The sequence below is a fragment of the Chionomys nivalis genome, chromosome 4 (genome assembly GCF_950005125.1).
Source record: "Chionomys nivalis chromosome 4, mChiNiv1.1, whole genome shotgun sequence".
NCBI classification, from domain to species: domain Eukaryota; kingdom Metazoa; phylum Chordata; class Mammalia; order Rodentia; family Cricetidae; genus Chionomys; species Chionomys nivalis.
The window spans coordinates 63347366-63364456 of record NC_080089.1 but is presented as its reverse complement, the minus strand read 5'-3'; the positions used below and the strand labels follow the sequence as shown (position 1 = coordinate 63364456).

The 17091-nt window shown below is 39.6% G+C and overlaps 1 protein-coding gene across 2 annotated transcripts in view; it reads left to right on the top strand.

The window, feature by feature from the left end:
• Nucleotides 1–17091, top strand: part of Zwilch (zwilch kinetochore protein) — a 38774-nt gene that overhangs the window by 20044 nt on the left and 1639 nt on the right. For both annotated transcript variants that reach the window (XM_057767136.1, XM_057767137.1), the window contains 8 exons: nucleotides 789–888; nucleotides 1716–1795; nucleotides 4244–4400; nucleotides 5014–5042; nucleotides 7202–7338; nucleotides 10507–10602; nucleotides 13502–13614; nucleotides 16247–16358. In XM_057767136.1, the coding sequence (XP_057623119.1) occupies nucleotides 789–888; nucleotides 1716–1795; nucleotides 4244–4400; nucleotides 5014–5042; nucleotides 7202–7338; nucleotides 10507–10602; nucleotides 13502–13614; nucleotides 16247–16335 (801 nt within the window). In that variant the 3' untranslated portion in view covers nucleotides 16336–16358. The remainder of the gene's footprint in view (nucleotides 1–788; nucleotides 889–1715; nucleotides 1796–4243; nucleotides 4401–5013; nucleotides 5043–7201; nucleotides 7339–10506; nucleotides 10603–13501; nucleotides 13615–16246; nucleotides 16359–17091) is intronic.

Sequence of the window (17091 nt, the reverse complement as noted above, 5' to 3'; positions counted from 1 at the left end):
CTCACAACTGCCTGTAACTTTAGTTATAAAGGATCTGACAACCTCACACAGACATTCATGCAGGCAAAACACTAATACACATAAAATAAAAATAAAAGAATCATTTAAAAATTTAAAAAAAAAAGAAAAGAAAGTAACGTCACTTGCTTTTGAAATTTGGTGTACTGCCACCTTTCATTTTGTAGCATCTCAGATCTCCTTGCATCCTGTATTTGTTTTTGTTATTCGGCTACAGAGAGTAGGAACAGTTATGTTAGCAATAGTATTGCTGTGGTAGAGGAGCACAACATAAATGCTGTTACTATGCCATAATGTGGCATTATGAAACTAAGATACTTTCCACCTGATGAAAAGGAAATAGAGACAAAGGCAACTCAATATTTTCATGTAGAAACAAAACTGAAAGCTTACTTTTAAGCAGTATAGTTTTGCTGTTTTTGTTTGGTGTTTGATTTTTGTTTTGAGACACAGTTCTGCCATGTAGCTCAGGCTAGCTTCAAACTCATTTTACTTCTGCTTCAGCCTCCTGACTGCTGGATCTTAGGGTACACACTGCCACCATGTCTGGTTAGGCATTACAGATTTAAAACAACTTTAAGACTCTATTATTTTACTCTATTCAAGTATGTCTCCTTATTAGTAAATGGAATTCTATGGAAAATAGCATTTGTATTGCTCTTTGTATGTGTTCGTGTCTTCACAGCTCTCAGAACAGTGTTTAAAGCTTAAACTATTTCACTTTAAAAGTAAATAAACTGAGTGTTCTCTGAAGTTTGCTTCTTTTTCAGGCGGTGAACCATGATGCAGCTGCAGTTGACAGGTCTGTACTTATCACAGTGCGGGAGGATCTCGATTTTGCTGAACAGCTTTGGTGCAAAATGAGCAGCAGTATGTGTCCTTCATAACTTAAGTGGGCTTTTGTTTGTTTGTTTAAGGTTTTTTTTTTAAATTTTGTATGTATTGGTGTTTTGCCTACAATATGTTTGTATACCACATGAGATCAACCTGCTTACACAGGCCAGAAGGCAGCTTCAGATCCTCTGGAACTAGTTATAGATGGTTGTGAACTACCATCTTGGTGCTGGGAATTGAATTCTAGCACTGTAGAGGCAGGGGCAGGTGAATCTCTGAGTTCAAGGCCAGACTGGATTGATTACATAGTGAGTTCCAGAACAGCGGATATTCACAGGGAAATCGTCTCAGGAAAAACAATACCAGCAACAACAGAGGTTTGTGTCACCACCCCAGCTTTTCATGCCTTTTAAAATATAAAACTTGATGGGCAGTGTTGGCACACGCCTTTAATCTTAACACGTGGGAAGCAGAAGCAGGCAGATCTCTGTGAGTTTGAGACTAGCCTGATCTACAGTTCGAGTTCCAGGACAGCCAGGATTAGGCAGAGAAACCTAGTGTTGAAACCCCCACAAAAAATAAATAAATAAATAAAGTAAAAATGTAAAATGTTACTGTATTTACGTGAATCAAAATATACCTGAATAAAATTGTGGGTTTTTTTTGTTTTGTTTTTTTCTAATGTTCCTACCAAATGTTATTTGCCAGTCTGAACTATGTCTTTTTGGTTTTTTTCCCTCCCAATTTTAAATTCCCCCTTTCAAAAGTGCAGGGTTTTTCCTTGTTTCATGTGTGTGTCATTAAAATGACACTTTTGATGAGTAGAAATGTGGAAATGATTTCTGTGTAACTTGGTTTTCAAGGTGTGATTTCATATCAAGACTTGGTGACGTGTTTCACATTGATCCTGCAGAGTCTGCAGCATGGTGATATACAGCCTTGGGTAGGTAGAATGGTGTGACCAGAATGTTTTTCTCAGTGTCTTATACAAACCAAATCAAACCAAACAAAAAGAACATGTTTGATAAAACAATGGATCAAACAGTTGAAGTTGAATTCCAACTGTGCTACTTCCTGTGTGAACTTGGGCTCCTTTATTTCTCTGTACCTCACTGCCCTCAACTGCAGTGTTAGGACTGGAATCCACCTGCATCATAATGTTGTGTACGGTGAACTCATCTAATGCATACACAATACCTAGTACCTGGTGCATATAAGCTGCTGATGTTAACTGTTCTGGGAATTAATGCTTTCATAGGCCAATGATGAAACTTACAAACTAGGATGCTCTTTTTCAAAGCAGTTTTGATGATGACTTGATGATGTAATATGATCTTTGAACGAATAACACTTGTGTTAGGATCTATCCTGCACTCATGCACAAAAATATATACCAAGACTGGGTGTGGTAACACATGCCTGTAATCCCAGCATTTGGGAAGCAGAGGCGAGATGATCACATGTGGAGGTCAGCCTGAGCTGTCATGAGACTTTGTCTTAAAAACCAAAAAGAAAAGGAAAAAAAAAGTAGGTTTTTGTCCATCAGAATACTTATATAATAATGTTTATAGAAACCAAAAATAGAAAATAATGTACATTTCTCATGTTGATGAGATGACTAAGTAGCAATAATATAGCTATGTAATGATATGTTTAATAGCTTTTTTTTTAACTATTTATTTATTTATTTTATGTATGAGTGTTCTATCTGCATGTACACCTTTAGTCCAGAAGAGGACATCAGACCCCATTAGATATAGATATGAGCCACCATGTGGTTGCTGGGAATTGAACTTAGAACCTTTGGAAGAACAGTCAGTGCTCTTAACCACTGAGTCATCTCTCCATCCCTGTAACGCTTTTAAAACAGGATTGACAACAAATGATACAGAATACACATAACTGTATAAAGTGTGAACTTTGGAAAAAAAATAATTATCTGGGACCAGAGGACTAAATTGTGAGTAACAGCCACCTGTGGGAGAAGACTTAGAAACCGCTGTGCTCCTCTGCACTTGAACTTTCTGCCACTGTCTGAATTTTCCAAAGTGAGGTTTTGTTACTTTTACACTGAACAAAAAGCAAAGTAAAAGACTTAGCTTATTAGGAACCATTTTAAATACTGTGGCTACCAGTTCATCATGCTGAAAGTTAGTTTGTAGCTGTGTGAAGCCCTAAGTTTGATCCCCAGCAGCCGGCACAATGATCAGCTTTGCGTGTTGTAAAGACATACACAGAACAAGCATGGGAGGTTTGCCTGGGCGGGCGGCAGCAGCTGTAGGTGCTTACACCTCACCTGTTGAAGTGAGTTTCTGGGTTGTGGGTGTTGGTAAGCATGAGCCTACTGCACACTGAGTGCAAACCAAGGGAAACTAGTTTTTAAAAAGAGCAAATGAAGAAGACTAAGAGAAGCTGAAGCAGAGATACTAGAAAGTAGCAACAAGGTAACATTTTATTTATTTTGAAACCTATTGTTTAACATTTGGTGCCTAAGTTAAGTCTGAATTGATAACTATTTCTAATTTGTAAATTATTATGTTGGCTGTCACATCTGAAAAGTAACTTTGTCATATGTGTAGACCTCCAGGAGCAGAGTTCATGCTCCTTCAATCTACTTGCATTGTGAGTGAAGTGGAGAACTTTAGTAAAGTTGCCCAGTGGTTCCAAAGTCAACAGGTGGAGTCTTACTTGTAAAGCTTCCAAGAACCAACTGTTTTCCCTTTGGTAAAATTAAGCTTATCACTTTAGACCTTTCTTAGTTGCTTTGGATTTTCAACACACAAGTAGGAATAGCTGTACTTTTTCTTCTTGGTTTTTGAAAAATTAGGGTATCGCCAGGCAGTGGTGGCACACACTTTTAATCCCAGCACTCAGCAGGCAGAGACAGGTTGATCTCTGTGAGTTCAAGACCGGCCTGGCCTACAGAGTGAGTTTCAGGACAGACTCCAAAGCTCACAAAGAAACTCTGTCTCAAAAACAAAAACAAACAAACAAACAAAAGAAACAAAAAACAAAACAAAAAACCTGCAAAAAAAATTAGGGTATCAAACTGACTGACTGCCTAGCTGAGGATGGCTGATCTTGAACTTCTGGTACACCTGCCTCTACCTTCTGAGTGTGGGGTTACAGACGTGTGCTGCCACTCCTGTTCATAAGGTCCAGCACCCAGAGCTTTGTGCATGCTAGGCAAGGGCTCAAAAGCCGCATTTCCAGCCAGGAGTGGCATCTTGATAGCTCAGGTTAATTTGGGGGCATTAATTGAAATAATTTATAGTGTTAGGAGACTGAAAATGTAAAATTATAATTTTGAACTCCTAATCTTTTGCTTATTACATTTGTTTATACTTAAATTTAAGATTTGTAAACTTTTTTTTTTTTTTTTTATTTCTAGCTGCACAGTGGGAGTAACAGCTTACTAAGTAAGCTCATTCATCAATCTTACCATGGAGCCATGGACAGCGTCCCTCTCTCTGGAACTACCCCACTTCAAATGCTCTTGGAAATTGGTTTGGACAAACTAAAGAAAGATTATATCAGCTTTTTTGTTGGTGAGTCCTTTTTCTAACTTAAAAACTTGAAAACCTGTCAGTTGCCACATATAAATACTCATAGATTTTTACCTTCCTACTCATTGTAACTCTTTGGCTGTGAGACAAGTATTTTCTTTCTCTGAGCCTGTTTCCACTTGATAAATATAATAAGTTAAAGAGAGCTATAGTGTTCGTTTTTTGTTTAGATATTAGTTGTTTGTTTTTTAATGTCATGTGGCTGGGCACCTGTGCCACGGTGTGCATGTGGAAGTGGGAAGACAACTTGCTGGAGTCAGTTCTTCCTTCCACCATGTGGATCCCAGGATCTAGCTCCGGTTGGCAGGTTTGGTGACAGCTACCTTTACCTACTGAGCCATCTTGTTGTCCCTAGTTAAGAGATTTTTTTTCACTACTTAACACTTGATACTTTATTTATTAGGGGCAAGCTATGATCAGTTTTAAAATATTAGAATGTATTTATAATATAATTAAGGAACTATTTAACTTGATTACATCTTTAATGTATTAACTATGAAAATTTTTCTTAGGTTCCTTTTTTTAATTTTTGTTGCAAAATTACTAAAGCTTATTTGCATGTGTGGTTTTTTTTTTTTTTTTTTTTTTTGAATAGGTCAGGAACTTGCATCTTTGAATCATTTGGTAAGTTTCTTTTTTTTATATAGTCATTCTGCACACAGTTGCTAAGTGTCTATAGTATGCCAGCCTCTGTTCCAGATCCTTGGAAGTATCAGTGAGCCAACTTATGCCAGTTATTACTATTTATAAAGTAAATTTAAAAGTAGCTTGTTCCATGTCATTCTTTCCTTTTCTCTTTGTATTGTGCAACTGATACGTAGTTTTTATTTAGTCAAAGCCAATGTTCTACCAAAACTTTTATCTAGAATGTTTAGAAAAGCGATTAGACCTATGATGGAGAATTTATTTTATGTCCTTTTGACTCATTTGTGTTACATTTTAAGGCTTATTTGCTAAAGAAGTTTGGACAATTCCAGCTGGCCACACAGCTTTAATCCCAGCCTATGGAGACAGAGGCAGGTGGATCTCTGAGTTTGTGGCCAGCCTGATCTACAAAGAGAGTTCCAGGACAGCCAGGATTATACAGAGAAACCCTGTCTCAAAAAACAAAACAAAACAAAATTATGGCATTCTTTAGTGAATTGGCTCATCTCCTGTGCCTCTCAAGTCTTCTAAAAGGCTAATCTGGGCAGGTTTTTATAAGGACCAGGTAATAATCCTCCTTTGATTAACAAATAATCTATTAGTGACCTAGTTATGTGAATAAACCTCTAGTAGGTTGGGCGCCAATTTGTTGTAAGGAGTCTGCTTATTCATTTCCGGCTGCTCAGCCCCGAAATAACTACACAGAAACTATATTAATTAAATCACTGTTTAGCCTATTAGCTCTAGCTTCTTATTGGCTATCTCTTACATCTTAATTTAACCCATTTCTATTAATCTGTGTATCTCCACGTGGATGTGGCTTACCAGCAAGTTTCCATCTGGTATCTGTTTCTGGCAGGGCTATATGGCTTCTCCTGACTCTACCTTCTTTCTCCCAGTATTCAATTTAGTTTTCTCTGCCTAACTCTATTCTGCCCTGCCAGGCACAAGACAAATTTTTTATTAACCAAAGGTAGTCACAGCATACAGAGGGGATTTCCACATCACCTCCCCTTTTCTGTTTAAATAAAAAGGAAGGTTTTAACTTTAACATAACAAAATTACATATAACAAAACAGGTATCAAACAAGAATTACAGTTACAATATTTCTATTTACTTTATCTTTTATTGTAACAAAAACTATAACTATTCTTCAACTCCATCAAAGACTGCAGAAGGATATAATATTATCAGTCGGTAGATCATGAGACTCTTAATCTCAGGGTTAAGGGTTTGGGCCCCACATTGGGCATCAATTTGTTATAAGGAGGCTGCTTGTTTGTATCTGGGTGCTCAGCCCTGAAATAACCACACAAAAACTGTATTAATTAAATCCCACATCATAAAAACCACATCATGTCTGCTAGTTGTAGGTTTGTTCAAGGGGACAGAATTGTAGAAACTGCACACTTCAAGAGCCTAGTCTTGAAGGTTATTGTCAAAGTCTGTTTATCATTCCCACTATGGGTTATTAGGTTGGGTCTCAGAAGTAGGACTGGAAAGAGGAACATTTGATGACACTGGTTTAGCTTGACAAATTTCTTTTCCAAAAGCTCTGCTGGTGTACTAGTAATGTGTATTAGGGAAAGATTGTCGAACACTTTGTTAGTTTCTCAACCTTGGGTTCACCAGGTATAGAGAGATTTAGAGTGGTTTTTCAGATTAGGCAGTCCTTCATGCCGTCTCCAGTAATGAGTACTGTTGGCTGCCCACTTGTGCCTCCTTAATGACACAGCCCTGGGATTAGCTTGTCTGGGAGACTGTGTACCACTGTTTGCCTGTGGCATTCTTTTTTGTTGTTGTTTTGTTTTTGTTTCTTTGAGACAGGGTTTCTCTGTGTAGCTTTGGAGCCTGTCCTGGAACTCACTCTGTAGATCAAGCTGGGCTCAGAACTCACAGAGATCTGCCTGCCTCTGCCTCCCGAGTACTGGCATTAAAGGCATGCGCCACCACCGCCCGTTGTAAAGACCTGAATTTAAAGGGTAGTTGTGAAAGATGGTGAATTCTGTGTCATTACCTCTCCCTTCTAATCCTAGTATTAAGCGTACAAATTTAGAGGTAGAGGGAATGGCCATTTTTTTCTCAGAGGTTCTGCCTAGTCTTTACCTCCTTACTCTCTATATTTCTTTCTTTCTAGGAATACTTCATTTCTCCATCAGTAGCTACACAAGAACAAATTTATCGTGTTCAGAAACTCCACCATATTCTAGAAATACTAGTCATCTGCATGCTTTTCATTAAACCTCAGCATGAGCTTCTCTTTTCTTTAACACAGTAAGTATTTTTTTTTTCATTTTGCTTTGAGGCTTGTCTCATTTGTAGTCCATGATGATCTCAAACTCAACATAATCCTCCTGCCTCAGTTTCCCAAGTGCTGGAATTACAGGTGCGAGCCACCACAACAGCTTACAGTAAGTATTGCTCTACTGTTTACTTATTTAGGATCTGTCCTCTTCTAAAAAGTGCAGTTGAAAATAGGCATAGAGCTGGAGAGATAGCTCTGCAGTTAAGAGTTAAGAGTACTGGCTGCTCTTGCAGAGGATCAGGTTCTGTTCCCAGCACCCACATGGAAGCTCACAAAACAAAACCATCTCTAGTTCTAGTTCTAGGGTGTCCGACACTCTCTTCTGGCCTCCTTAGACTCCTGCTTAATTGTGTTATGATACACATATATACACGCAGGCACAAATATATACACATAAAATAAGTCTGGGTTTTTTGTTTGTTTTTTTAAAATATTTGCAATTTTTATTGCCAGTTAGACTAGAACCTATAACTCAATTGACTGCTGAAGGATTAAATGGTGTATCCTATATATGGCACCTGATACATAATAGGCCCTTAGTAAATAGTATTCTAATGTTAAAAACCGAGTTTTAGACAGGCGGTGGTGGCACACACCTTTAATCCCAGCACTTGGGAGTCAGAGGCAGGCGGATCTCTGAGAGTACGAGGCCAGCGTGGTCTACGGAGCGAGTTCTGGGACAGCCAAGGCTATGCAGAGAAACCCTGTCTCAAAACAAAACAACAAAAAAAACAGTTCTATACTCCTGTAAATCTTGATCAGATTAAGCACTACTAATTGGGGATCCACAGACCTGTCAGTAGCATGACTGTGCTTAGAGCTGATCAGTTTGACTACAGGCAGTTTAGAGCAATCCTAGTACTGCGAAAGTACTTTGTTTTTGGTTTTTGTTTTTTAAGACAGGGTTTCTCTGTGTAACAGCCCTGGCTGTCCTGGAACTCACTTTGTAGTCCAGGCTGGCCTCAAACTTCCAGAGATCCACCTGTCTCTGCCTCCCAAGTGCTGGGATTAAAGGCATGTACCACCACCGCCACCTGGCTACTTATTTTTCTAAAAAATTTTTGGCTGAGTATGATGACACCTGCTTTTAATCCCAGCATTTAGGAGGCAGAGGCAGTTGATCACTTGAGTTCTATGTTCTACCTACATAGGCAAGTTCAAGACTAGGCAGGGCTACATAGTGAGACCCTGTCTCAAAAGAAAAAAAATTATATTTATTTAGTGTGCATGCATCTGCATGCTAACACGTATATGTGGCAGTTATGAGAACAATTTGTAGGACTCTGTTCTTTCCTACTATGTGAGTAGAGTGAGCACAGGTTGTCAGGATTTGCAGCAAGCACCTTTACCAGTGGAATCATTTCACTGCTCCCCGCTGCCCGTTTCTTCTTTCTGAGGAAAGGTCTCCCCAGAACCTGAGGTTTGCATTTTCTCAAATAGGTGAAATCCAGCAAACCCCAGCAATCCTCTTCCCTCTGCCTCTTAGCTGAGTTAGCACTGCAGACATGTACAGGATGTTTAGCTTGTTACATGGGTTCTGGGATCTGAATTCTGGTCCTTGTGACTTCATAGCAAATCTTTTTAACTCTCCCCTGATGGAGGAAGGTCATTGGCTAATAAACTGCCTTGGCCCATTTGATTGGCCAGCCTTTAGGTGGGTGGAGTAAACAGAACAGAATGCTGGGAGGAAGAGGAAGTGAGCGCAGATGCAGGGCAGCTCCTCTCTGAGGCAGATGCGATGAAGCTCCGACCCAGGATGGACGTAGGCTAGAATCTTCCCGGTAAGCACATCTTGGGGTGCTACACACATTATTAGAAATGGGCTAGTCCAGGTGCGAGAGTTAGCCGAGAAGAGGCTAGATATAATGGGTCAAGCAGTGTTTAAAAGAATACAGTTTGTGTGTTGTTATTTCAGGGCATAAGCTAGCCAGGCCACCAGGAGCTGGGCGGCAGGAGCGCAGCCCGCAGCTCCCACTACACTCCCCGCCCCCTTTAACTCTTAAGCCATCTTTCCAAATCACATTTCCAAATTTAGAATTTGCATCAGTTGTAAAGATATAAAGAAGAAAGTTTAAAATCATTATTGCTTATTCAATCTAAATGGTTTTCCCCCTGTTAGGCATCATTCCTATAGATCTGCTGGAGATGCAGCACAGTGGTAGAGCATTTACCTAGCATGCATGAGGCCTGGGGTTCATTACCTAGCACTAGAGGAAGGCGGGGGTGGGAAGAGAGGGTGGGAGAAATGAAAAAGGAAAGATCAGTAGTATCAATGAATTAGTTTAATTCCCTGGATTCTTTTTTTTTTTTTTTAAATATTTATTTATTTATTATGTATACAATATTCTGTGTGTATGCCTACAGGCCAGAAGAGGGCACCAGACCTCATTAGAGATGGTTGTGAGCCACCATGTGGTTGCTGGGAATTGAACTCAGGACCTTTGGAAGAGCAGGAAATGCTCTTAACCACTGAGCCATCTCTCCAGCCCCCTAATTCCCTGGATTCTTGACAGGAGAGATGGTTCAGCAGATAAAGATACTTGGCACTAAGTCTAAGGATCTGAGTTCAGGCCCTGGAACCCACATAGTAGAAGGAGAAAACCAACACCTCAGAGTTGTTCTCAGATCTCTCTACATATCTACTTTGAGATGGTAACACACATACATACACAAACACACACACAATAAATAAATTTAATTGTTAAACTCCCAGGATTCTGAAAGCCATGGAGTCTATATTTGTCTCTTCTGTACTAATTTTTTTTATCTTTCAGATACTTCCTACTTAAGTCTGTATTTGTGCTCAGCTGGGAATTGAACCTAGAGCCTTGCCTATGAAAGGCAAGAAGCTCTAGCTACATTCTTAGCTACGTTCTTAGACTAATGTGTTTTTAGTATAAGAAATCTGCATACTATAATTTTTGTTTTTAAGTGAATGGGATTTCCTTGGACAGAAAGAAAACATCATCCAAGTTTCATTGGCATGGTGGGGGTTGTTTGTTACCATTATGCTCTGAATTAATTCCTTCTGTTGGTTTCCTGCTTAGTGGTACTCAGTAAAATGTTTTTCTAGACTATAAGGCCTTTATATATTCTGATGGCTCTTATTCCTAAAAGAGATTGTTTTATCTTTCTAGATCCTGCATAAAATACTACAAACAAAATCCTCTGGATGAGCAACACATTTTTCAGTTGCCAGTCAGACCAGCTGCTGTAAAGAATCTGTATCAAAGGTGAAGAAACTTAATAATTACGTTGTGCCTTATGGGCAATTTGATGCCCGTTTTCCATAGGATTTCATGACCCAGCATGGCTTAACTTCTGAACTTTAACATTGTCCCACTCTCCGACCCAAGGCTCATGACTTTCCCTATTTCTTCTCCCAAACTTTGTGTCACTTAAGACTTTTGAGCTTCTAGTCTTTGTTCTATCAATTTACAGTTTTGTCACAAAATCAAGGGAGAAATAATAGCCAGGAAGAAATGATAGGATAAAAAAAAAAATGATGGGGATAAATAGGGGTAGCAAGGCCAAGAATGTGACTGTGAGAGGGAGAGAATTGTTGTGGCCATCCCCTCTGACACGCTGCAGATGCTTACCTCCCTGGCTTGTCCTTCCTCATGTCTGCTTCTTGAAGCTTTTGTCCTATTAAAAGTATGCACCGTCATGCCCAGTGATTGGTTGATTTTGAAATGGGGTCTTACTATTTTGCCTAGGCTAGCTTTAACTTTGTGATCTTGTTTCAGCTCCCAAAGGATTATAGCCATGCCATGTAACCATTATGGTTAGTTACAATACACTATGGCCCCTTAATTTGTGTAATTAAATGGACATGTTATAGAAAGAATGTATTTGACTGAGTGTGGTGGCACATGCCTTTAATTCAAGCAGTTGTGTCTTATGAGTTCCGAGACCAGCCTGGTCTACATAGCAAATTCTACGCTAGACAGAACTACAAATTGAGACACTGCCTCAAAAAGGGGAAAGAAAGCTTAGTTGGTAAAAGTCGCTAAGCATTATGACCTGAGTTCAACTCTTGGAACTCACATGGTTAAAAGAGAACTGACCTCCCCAAGTTGTCTTTTGATATCCCCATGTATACTCTGGCATGCCTATCATGGCCTACACAACACATCCATGCACACTCATACACATATGATCAATAGATAGATAGATAGATAGATAGATAGATAGATAGATAGATGAATAAATAAATGTTTAAGAGGGTTTGGAAGGTTTAAAAGGTTTGGAAGATGGCTCTCCTGGTAAGAAAATCACTCACTGCACAACCTTTGATGACCTGAGTTTTTTGCTGTCCAGGACTCATGTAAAAAGCAATTGTAGTGACTTGCATTATGTAATTCCAGCTGTGGCTAAATGGGAAACAGAGACAGGAAAAGCCACTAGGACCCCCAATACTCTTCAGCGTACAGCAGAAGTAATGAGAACTCTGCCTCAAAAACAGAAAACTGATTCTCTCAAAGTTGTCCTCTGACCTGTACATGTGCTGTGGAACATGCCTGTCTGCACTCATATACTAAATAAACCTTTAAAAGTTTAAAAAAATATGTATTTATTTATTTATTGGATTTTTTGAGACAGGGTTTCTCTGTGTTACCTTGGCTATCCTGGAACTCACTTTGTAGACCAGGCTGGCCTCGAATTCACAGAGATCTGCCTGCTTCTGCCTTCTGAGTGCTGGGATTAAAAGTATGCACCACTACTACCCAGCTAAAATATGTATAGCTACGCAGTGGTGGCACACACCTTTAATCCTGCACTCACGAGACAGAGGCAGGTGGATCTCTGTGAGTTTGAGGGTCTACAGAGCAAGTTCCAGCAACCCTGTCTCAAAAAACAAAACAAAAATGTATTTACTATTATTATTATTGTGTGTGTGTATACTATATATAGGAGAATACATGCTGTGACATGTATATGGAGGTCAGAGGGTAACTTTGTAGGGTCCATTCTTCCACCTTTCATATGCATTCTGGGATCAGACTCAGGTTGCCAGCCTTCCATCATCTGGCAGCAAGAATCTTTGCTCACTGAGCCATCTTGATGGCCCCAAAGGAATATTTATTTGTTTATTTGTTTGTTTAGCTTGCTTGCTTGTATATATGTAGTTGGGTGCTTGTAAGCTAAGGCACACATGTGGAAGTCAGTGGACAACTCACAGGATTCAGTTCTCCCCTTCCATCATGAAACTCAAGTTATCAGGCCTGTACCCTCTGAACCATCTTTACTGCCATGATAATCAGTTTTTAATTTAGTTAATTAATTAAATTTTTAAAAATTTTACCTTCTTTTGTAATACTCTTTCCTCCTCACGTGTTTGATTTTCAAATGGCCATCGTAAATCCCTTAATGCCCAAGTCAGAAACCTAGGACCCATCCTCTGTTCACTCTTATTCCTCACTTGTCTCTTAAATAGTTACCAGTCTTGACTATCTCCCCACATACATTGTGTGTGTGTGTGTATGTGTGTATGTATATGTATTTTGTGTTTATTGGTGTCTTGCCTGCATCAGCCCTGGAGCTGGACTTAGAGACACGTGAACTGCTGTGTGGGTGTTGGGAATTGAGCCCCAGGTTTCCTGGAAGGAACAGCCAGTGCTCTTAACTGCTGAGCCATCTCTCCAGCCCCGTCTATTATTGCTTTTTTAAAGATTTGTTTCTCTGCTTGTAAGTGGTGGTGCACTGTAATCCCAGCACTAGAGAGGCAGAGACAGGCAGATCTCTTGAGTTCGACGCCAGCTTGGTCTACAGATCAATTTCTAGGATGGCCAGGGCTACATAGAGAAACCCTGTGTTGAAAAACAACAACACCAAAAATGTTTTTACCTGAAATGTGTGTATGTTCTTGTCTCTGCCTCTCCCTTGACTGTACTTCTCCAGGGTATTGTTTCCTATTTATATCCCTCCTCCGTACTTGTCACATAAGGATTTCACTAAGTGACTAGAAGGAAGGAATGTAATAGCTGTTGGTTGGTCACTGGGAGTTTATTTATTTTTTAATTTCTTTTTTTATTTTTAATTAAAAATCTCCACGTCCTCCCCTCCTCCCATTTCCCTCCCCCCTCCCCCTCCCCCTTATTTTTTAATTTCTTTTGATTTTTTTTTCTTTAGTGAGAAGTCCCAGAAATGGAGAGTGGAAATAAGCAGTAATCAGAAGAAGGTGAAAACCGTGTGGCAACTGAGTGACAGCTCCCCTGTAGATCACTCCAGTTTTCATAAGCCTGGTAAAGATGACTTGTAGTGAATTAAATCTTTCTGGGAGGAATCATTGTTGCAGGTCTTTTCCTGAACTGTAGGTATAAAACATTAAAGGATCCCAGCACTCAGGAGGCAGAGGCAAGTAAATCTCTGTAAATTTGAGGCCAGCCTAGTCTAGCTCTAAAACTACAGCGGAACCCTGTCTTGAAGAAAAAAAAAAAAAAAAAAGTTAAAAGAAAATCTGACTTTGTGCCAGTGTAAATATAATTAATCACTAGCAAGTGCTTTTTCTTATTGTTCTGAATAAATGAGCCTTTAATGAATAAGGGCAAGAAGTAGGGACACAGGTGTAGAGGTCAGTGATGAGATGGAAATGTTAGTTCACACTTCATACTGTAACCATGGTGATACTTCTTCCCTAATGTATTCTCTGCAGCTAGATAAAAGTTGCCATTTATGGCATTCTGTCAAAGATTGCCCATGTTAGTCTCTTAGCTCTTTGTGTTATTATCTGGCCTTCTGGCTTTTTTTCAGTAAGCACCTTAAACCCTTGTCTTCATGCAAACTGAGTGTGGTGTTATCTCACATGTGGGCCTTAAGCTGTCACATTCAAATATTACAACGTTTATCTGAGAATAAATCTGACAGTTTTCAGACAGAATAGAAGTTTCAGATTCCTTAATTAGCCACAGGTAGGAATGTAGTTTTACTGATTGATACTGTCTTGGTTTCTTTATTTTGCTATGATAAAATACCTTTAAAAAGCAACTTAAGGAGCCTGACAGTGGTGGCACACACTTTTTTTTAATTAATTAATTTATTTATTAAAGATTTCTGCCTCCTCCCCGCCACCGCCTCCCATTTCCCTCCCCCTCCCCCGTGGCACACACTTTTAATCCCAGCACTCAGGAGGCAGAGGCAGTGGATCTCTGTGAGTTCCAGGACAGCCAGGGCTACATAGAGAGAGACCCTGTCTTGGAAAAAAAAAAAAAAACAGAACAAAAGGCAACTTAAGCCGGGCGGTGGTGGCGCACACCTTTAATCCCAATACTCCGGAGGCAGAGGCAGGCGGATCTCTGGGAGTTTGAGGCTAGCCTGGTCTACAAGAGCTAGTTCCGGGACGGGCACCAAAGCTACAGAGAAACCCTGCCTCGGGGGCGGGGGGGGGGGGAGGCAACTTTAGAAAAAGATTGGCCCACGGGTCAAAGTTCAGTGTTATCATGGTGGGGAAGTCAAGGCATCAGGAGCTTAAAGCAAGCAGCCAGTTACATTGCATTCACACTCAGGAAGCAGAGAGCAGCAGTAAATAAATACATTCTGCTACTGAGTTCCTTTTCTCCACTTAAACATCCAGGATCCCTGCCCAAGGAACGGTCCTGTTCATAATTAAAGTGGGTCTTCCCACATCACTTAACATAATCAAGGTAATTCCTCACAGACATTCCCAGTGAGTCTAGATTCTATCGATTTGAAATTAACAGTAACACTAACCAACACAGCTCTACCCCTACCTGCCCCAGTCACCATATAATCTCCACCCCACTCCTGATACTAATTTATATCCTAGTTTCTTTTCCTATTACAATGATAAATACTCAGATAAAAGCAATTCAAGAGTCAAGGGCTTTATTTTATTTCACAGTGAAGGTACAGCCCATCATGGTAAGGAAGTGAAGGCAGCAGGAGCTTGAAGTAGCTGTTGATGTAAAGTCTGTAGTCAGAAGAAGAAAGCTGCAGTGCATGCATGCATGTGTACTGGTGTCAGTTCACTTTCTCCAATTTAAAGCAGTCCAGGGAATGGTTCTGTCCTTAGTGGGCAGGTCTTTCCACATGAGTTAACACAATCAGGATAACTCACAGTGTGCCCAGTCCTATTTCCCAGGTGATTCTAGAGTTTGTCAAATTGATAGTTAATACTATCACATATAGACAAAATGCAGAAAACTTTAAACTGAAAGAATTTTTCTGGAAATCATTAGTTAAAATCATGCTGTGTATTTTTAAGTAAGATGTAGAACTTAGAGCCAGGTAGTGACAGCATATTCAAGTTCAATGCCAGCTTGGACTACAGAGCTAGTTCCAAGACAGGCTCCAAAGCTACACAGAGAATCCTTGTCTCAAAAAAAAAAAAAAAAAAAAAAAAACCCAAACAAAAATAAAAACCCATGTAAATCCTAAGAATGTCTTCTCTGAAATTACGTTATAGCAGGATTCAGAAGACACTTGTTGAGCCTTAAGTGGTGACACAGAAATTAATGTAGTTGGTTCCCAAGGGAGAGTAGCTCACTCTTCTCTTTTCTTCCTTCCTTCTTTCCTTCCTTCCTTCCTTCCTTCCTTCCTTCCTTCCTTCCTTCCTTCCTTCCTTCCTTCCTTCCTTCCTTCCTTTCTTTCCTTATTTCTTTCCTTTGTTTGTTCTTTCTTTTGTTTTTTTACACTATTTTTAGTTCTTTTAAATGTCAGATTGTTTAATCTTGGCTTAAAAGGAGGATGTGATGTATAAACAATTGCCCTGGCTGAGTTTTGCCAGATTCCTTAGATTCTTTTCAGGTGGAAGACAGGTATCATCCATGCTCCTTCTCATCTGCTGTGTTGTGGTAAATCATCATCATACACGGAGTGAAACAGTTCTGACTGACCTCATTGTCTTTCTGGTTACAGATTTTTCTGAGTTGACACTGAATGGTAGCCTGGAAGAAAGGGCTGCTTTCATTAACATGGTTACCTGCAGCCAGGTGCACTTCAAGTAACACGTGCTGAGGGTCCCTGCAAGGTATCTGTGTTCTCTCAAATATGCTGCAATGTGTTGAGTGCCTTGTGTTTTAGATACTTTTATATTGTTAATTTGAATCTACACATCAGGAATACAATTGTTCACCTGTCATCCCCTGAATGGCCTACCAGGTTATTACTTGACTTGGCAAGTCTCAGATTCCTTTTGTTGGCCACTGAATAGATCTGCTAACTCTAGAATCAAAGAAATGAAAATGACTTTTGCGTGGTAATATCTTTGCATTTTAAATTTGAAGAGTTCAATTTCAAAATCATTGGTAAAAGAGAAAAATCGTAAACAGATCCCAACTTAACATGAAAAGCAATTTTGTTAATAAACAGTTTTCCTCAGCTTGGGCCCCAAATGTAAACACCATTTTAAAAATCTTACTTTGATTTTTAAAATCAAAAAGTAAGCACCACCAGGCTGTGGTGGGGCACACCCTTATTCTCAGCCCTTGGCAGGCAGAGGTAGAAGGAGCTCTGGGTTCAAGGCCAGCCTGTCTTGGTAAACCTCAAAAGATTATGGGATTAAAGTGCTAGGATTTAAGATGTGCATTACCCTTGCCCATCAGATCTCTTTTTTTGTTTGTTTTTGTTTCAGAAACAAAAATAAATAGAATTAATGAGTAAAAATGCCTGATATTACTATTCCCTCTTAAGCCCCATTTGTCCTTTAATAAATGGAGAATTAAGCCGGGCGATGGTGGTGCACGCCTTTAATCCCAGCACTC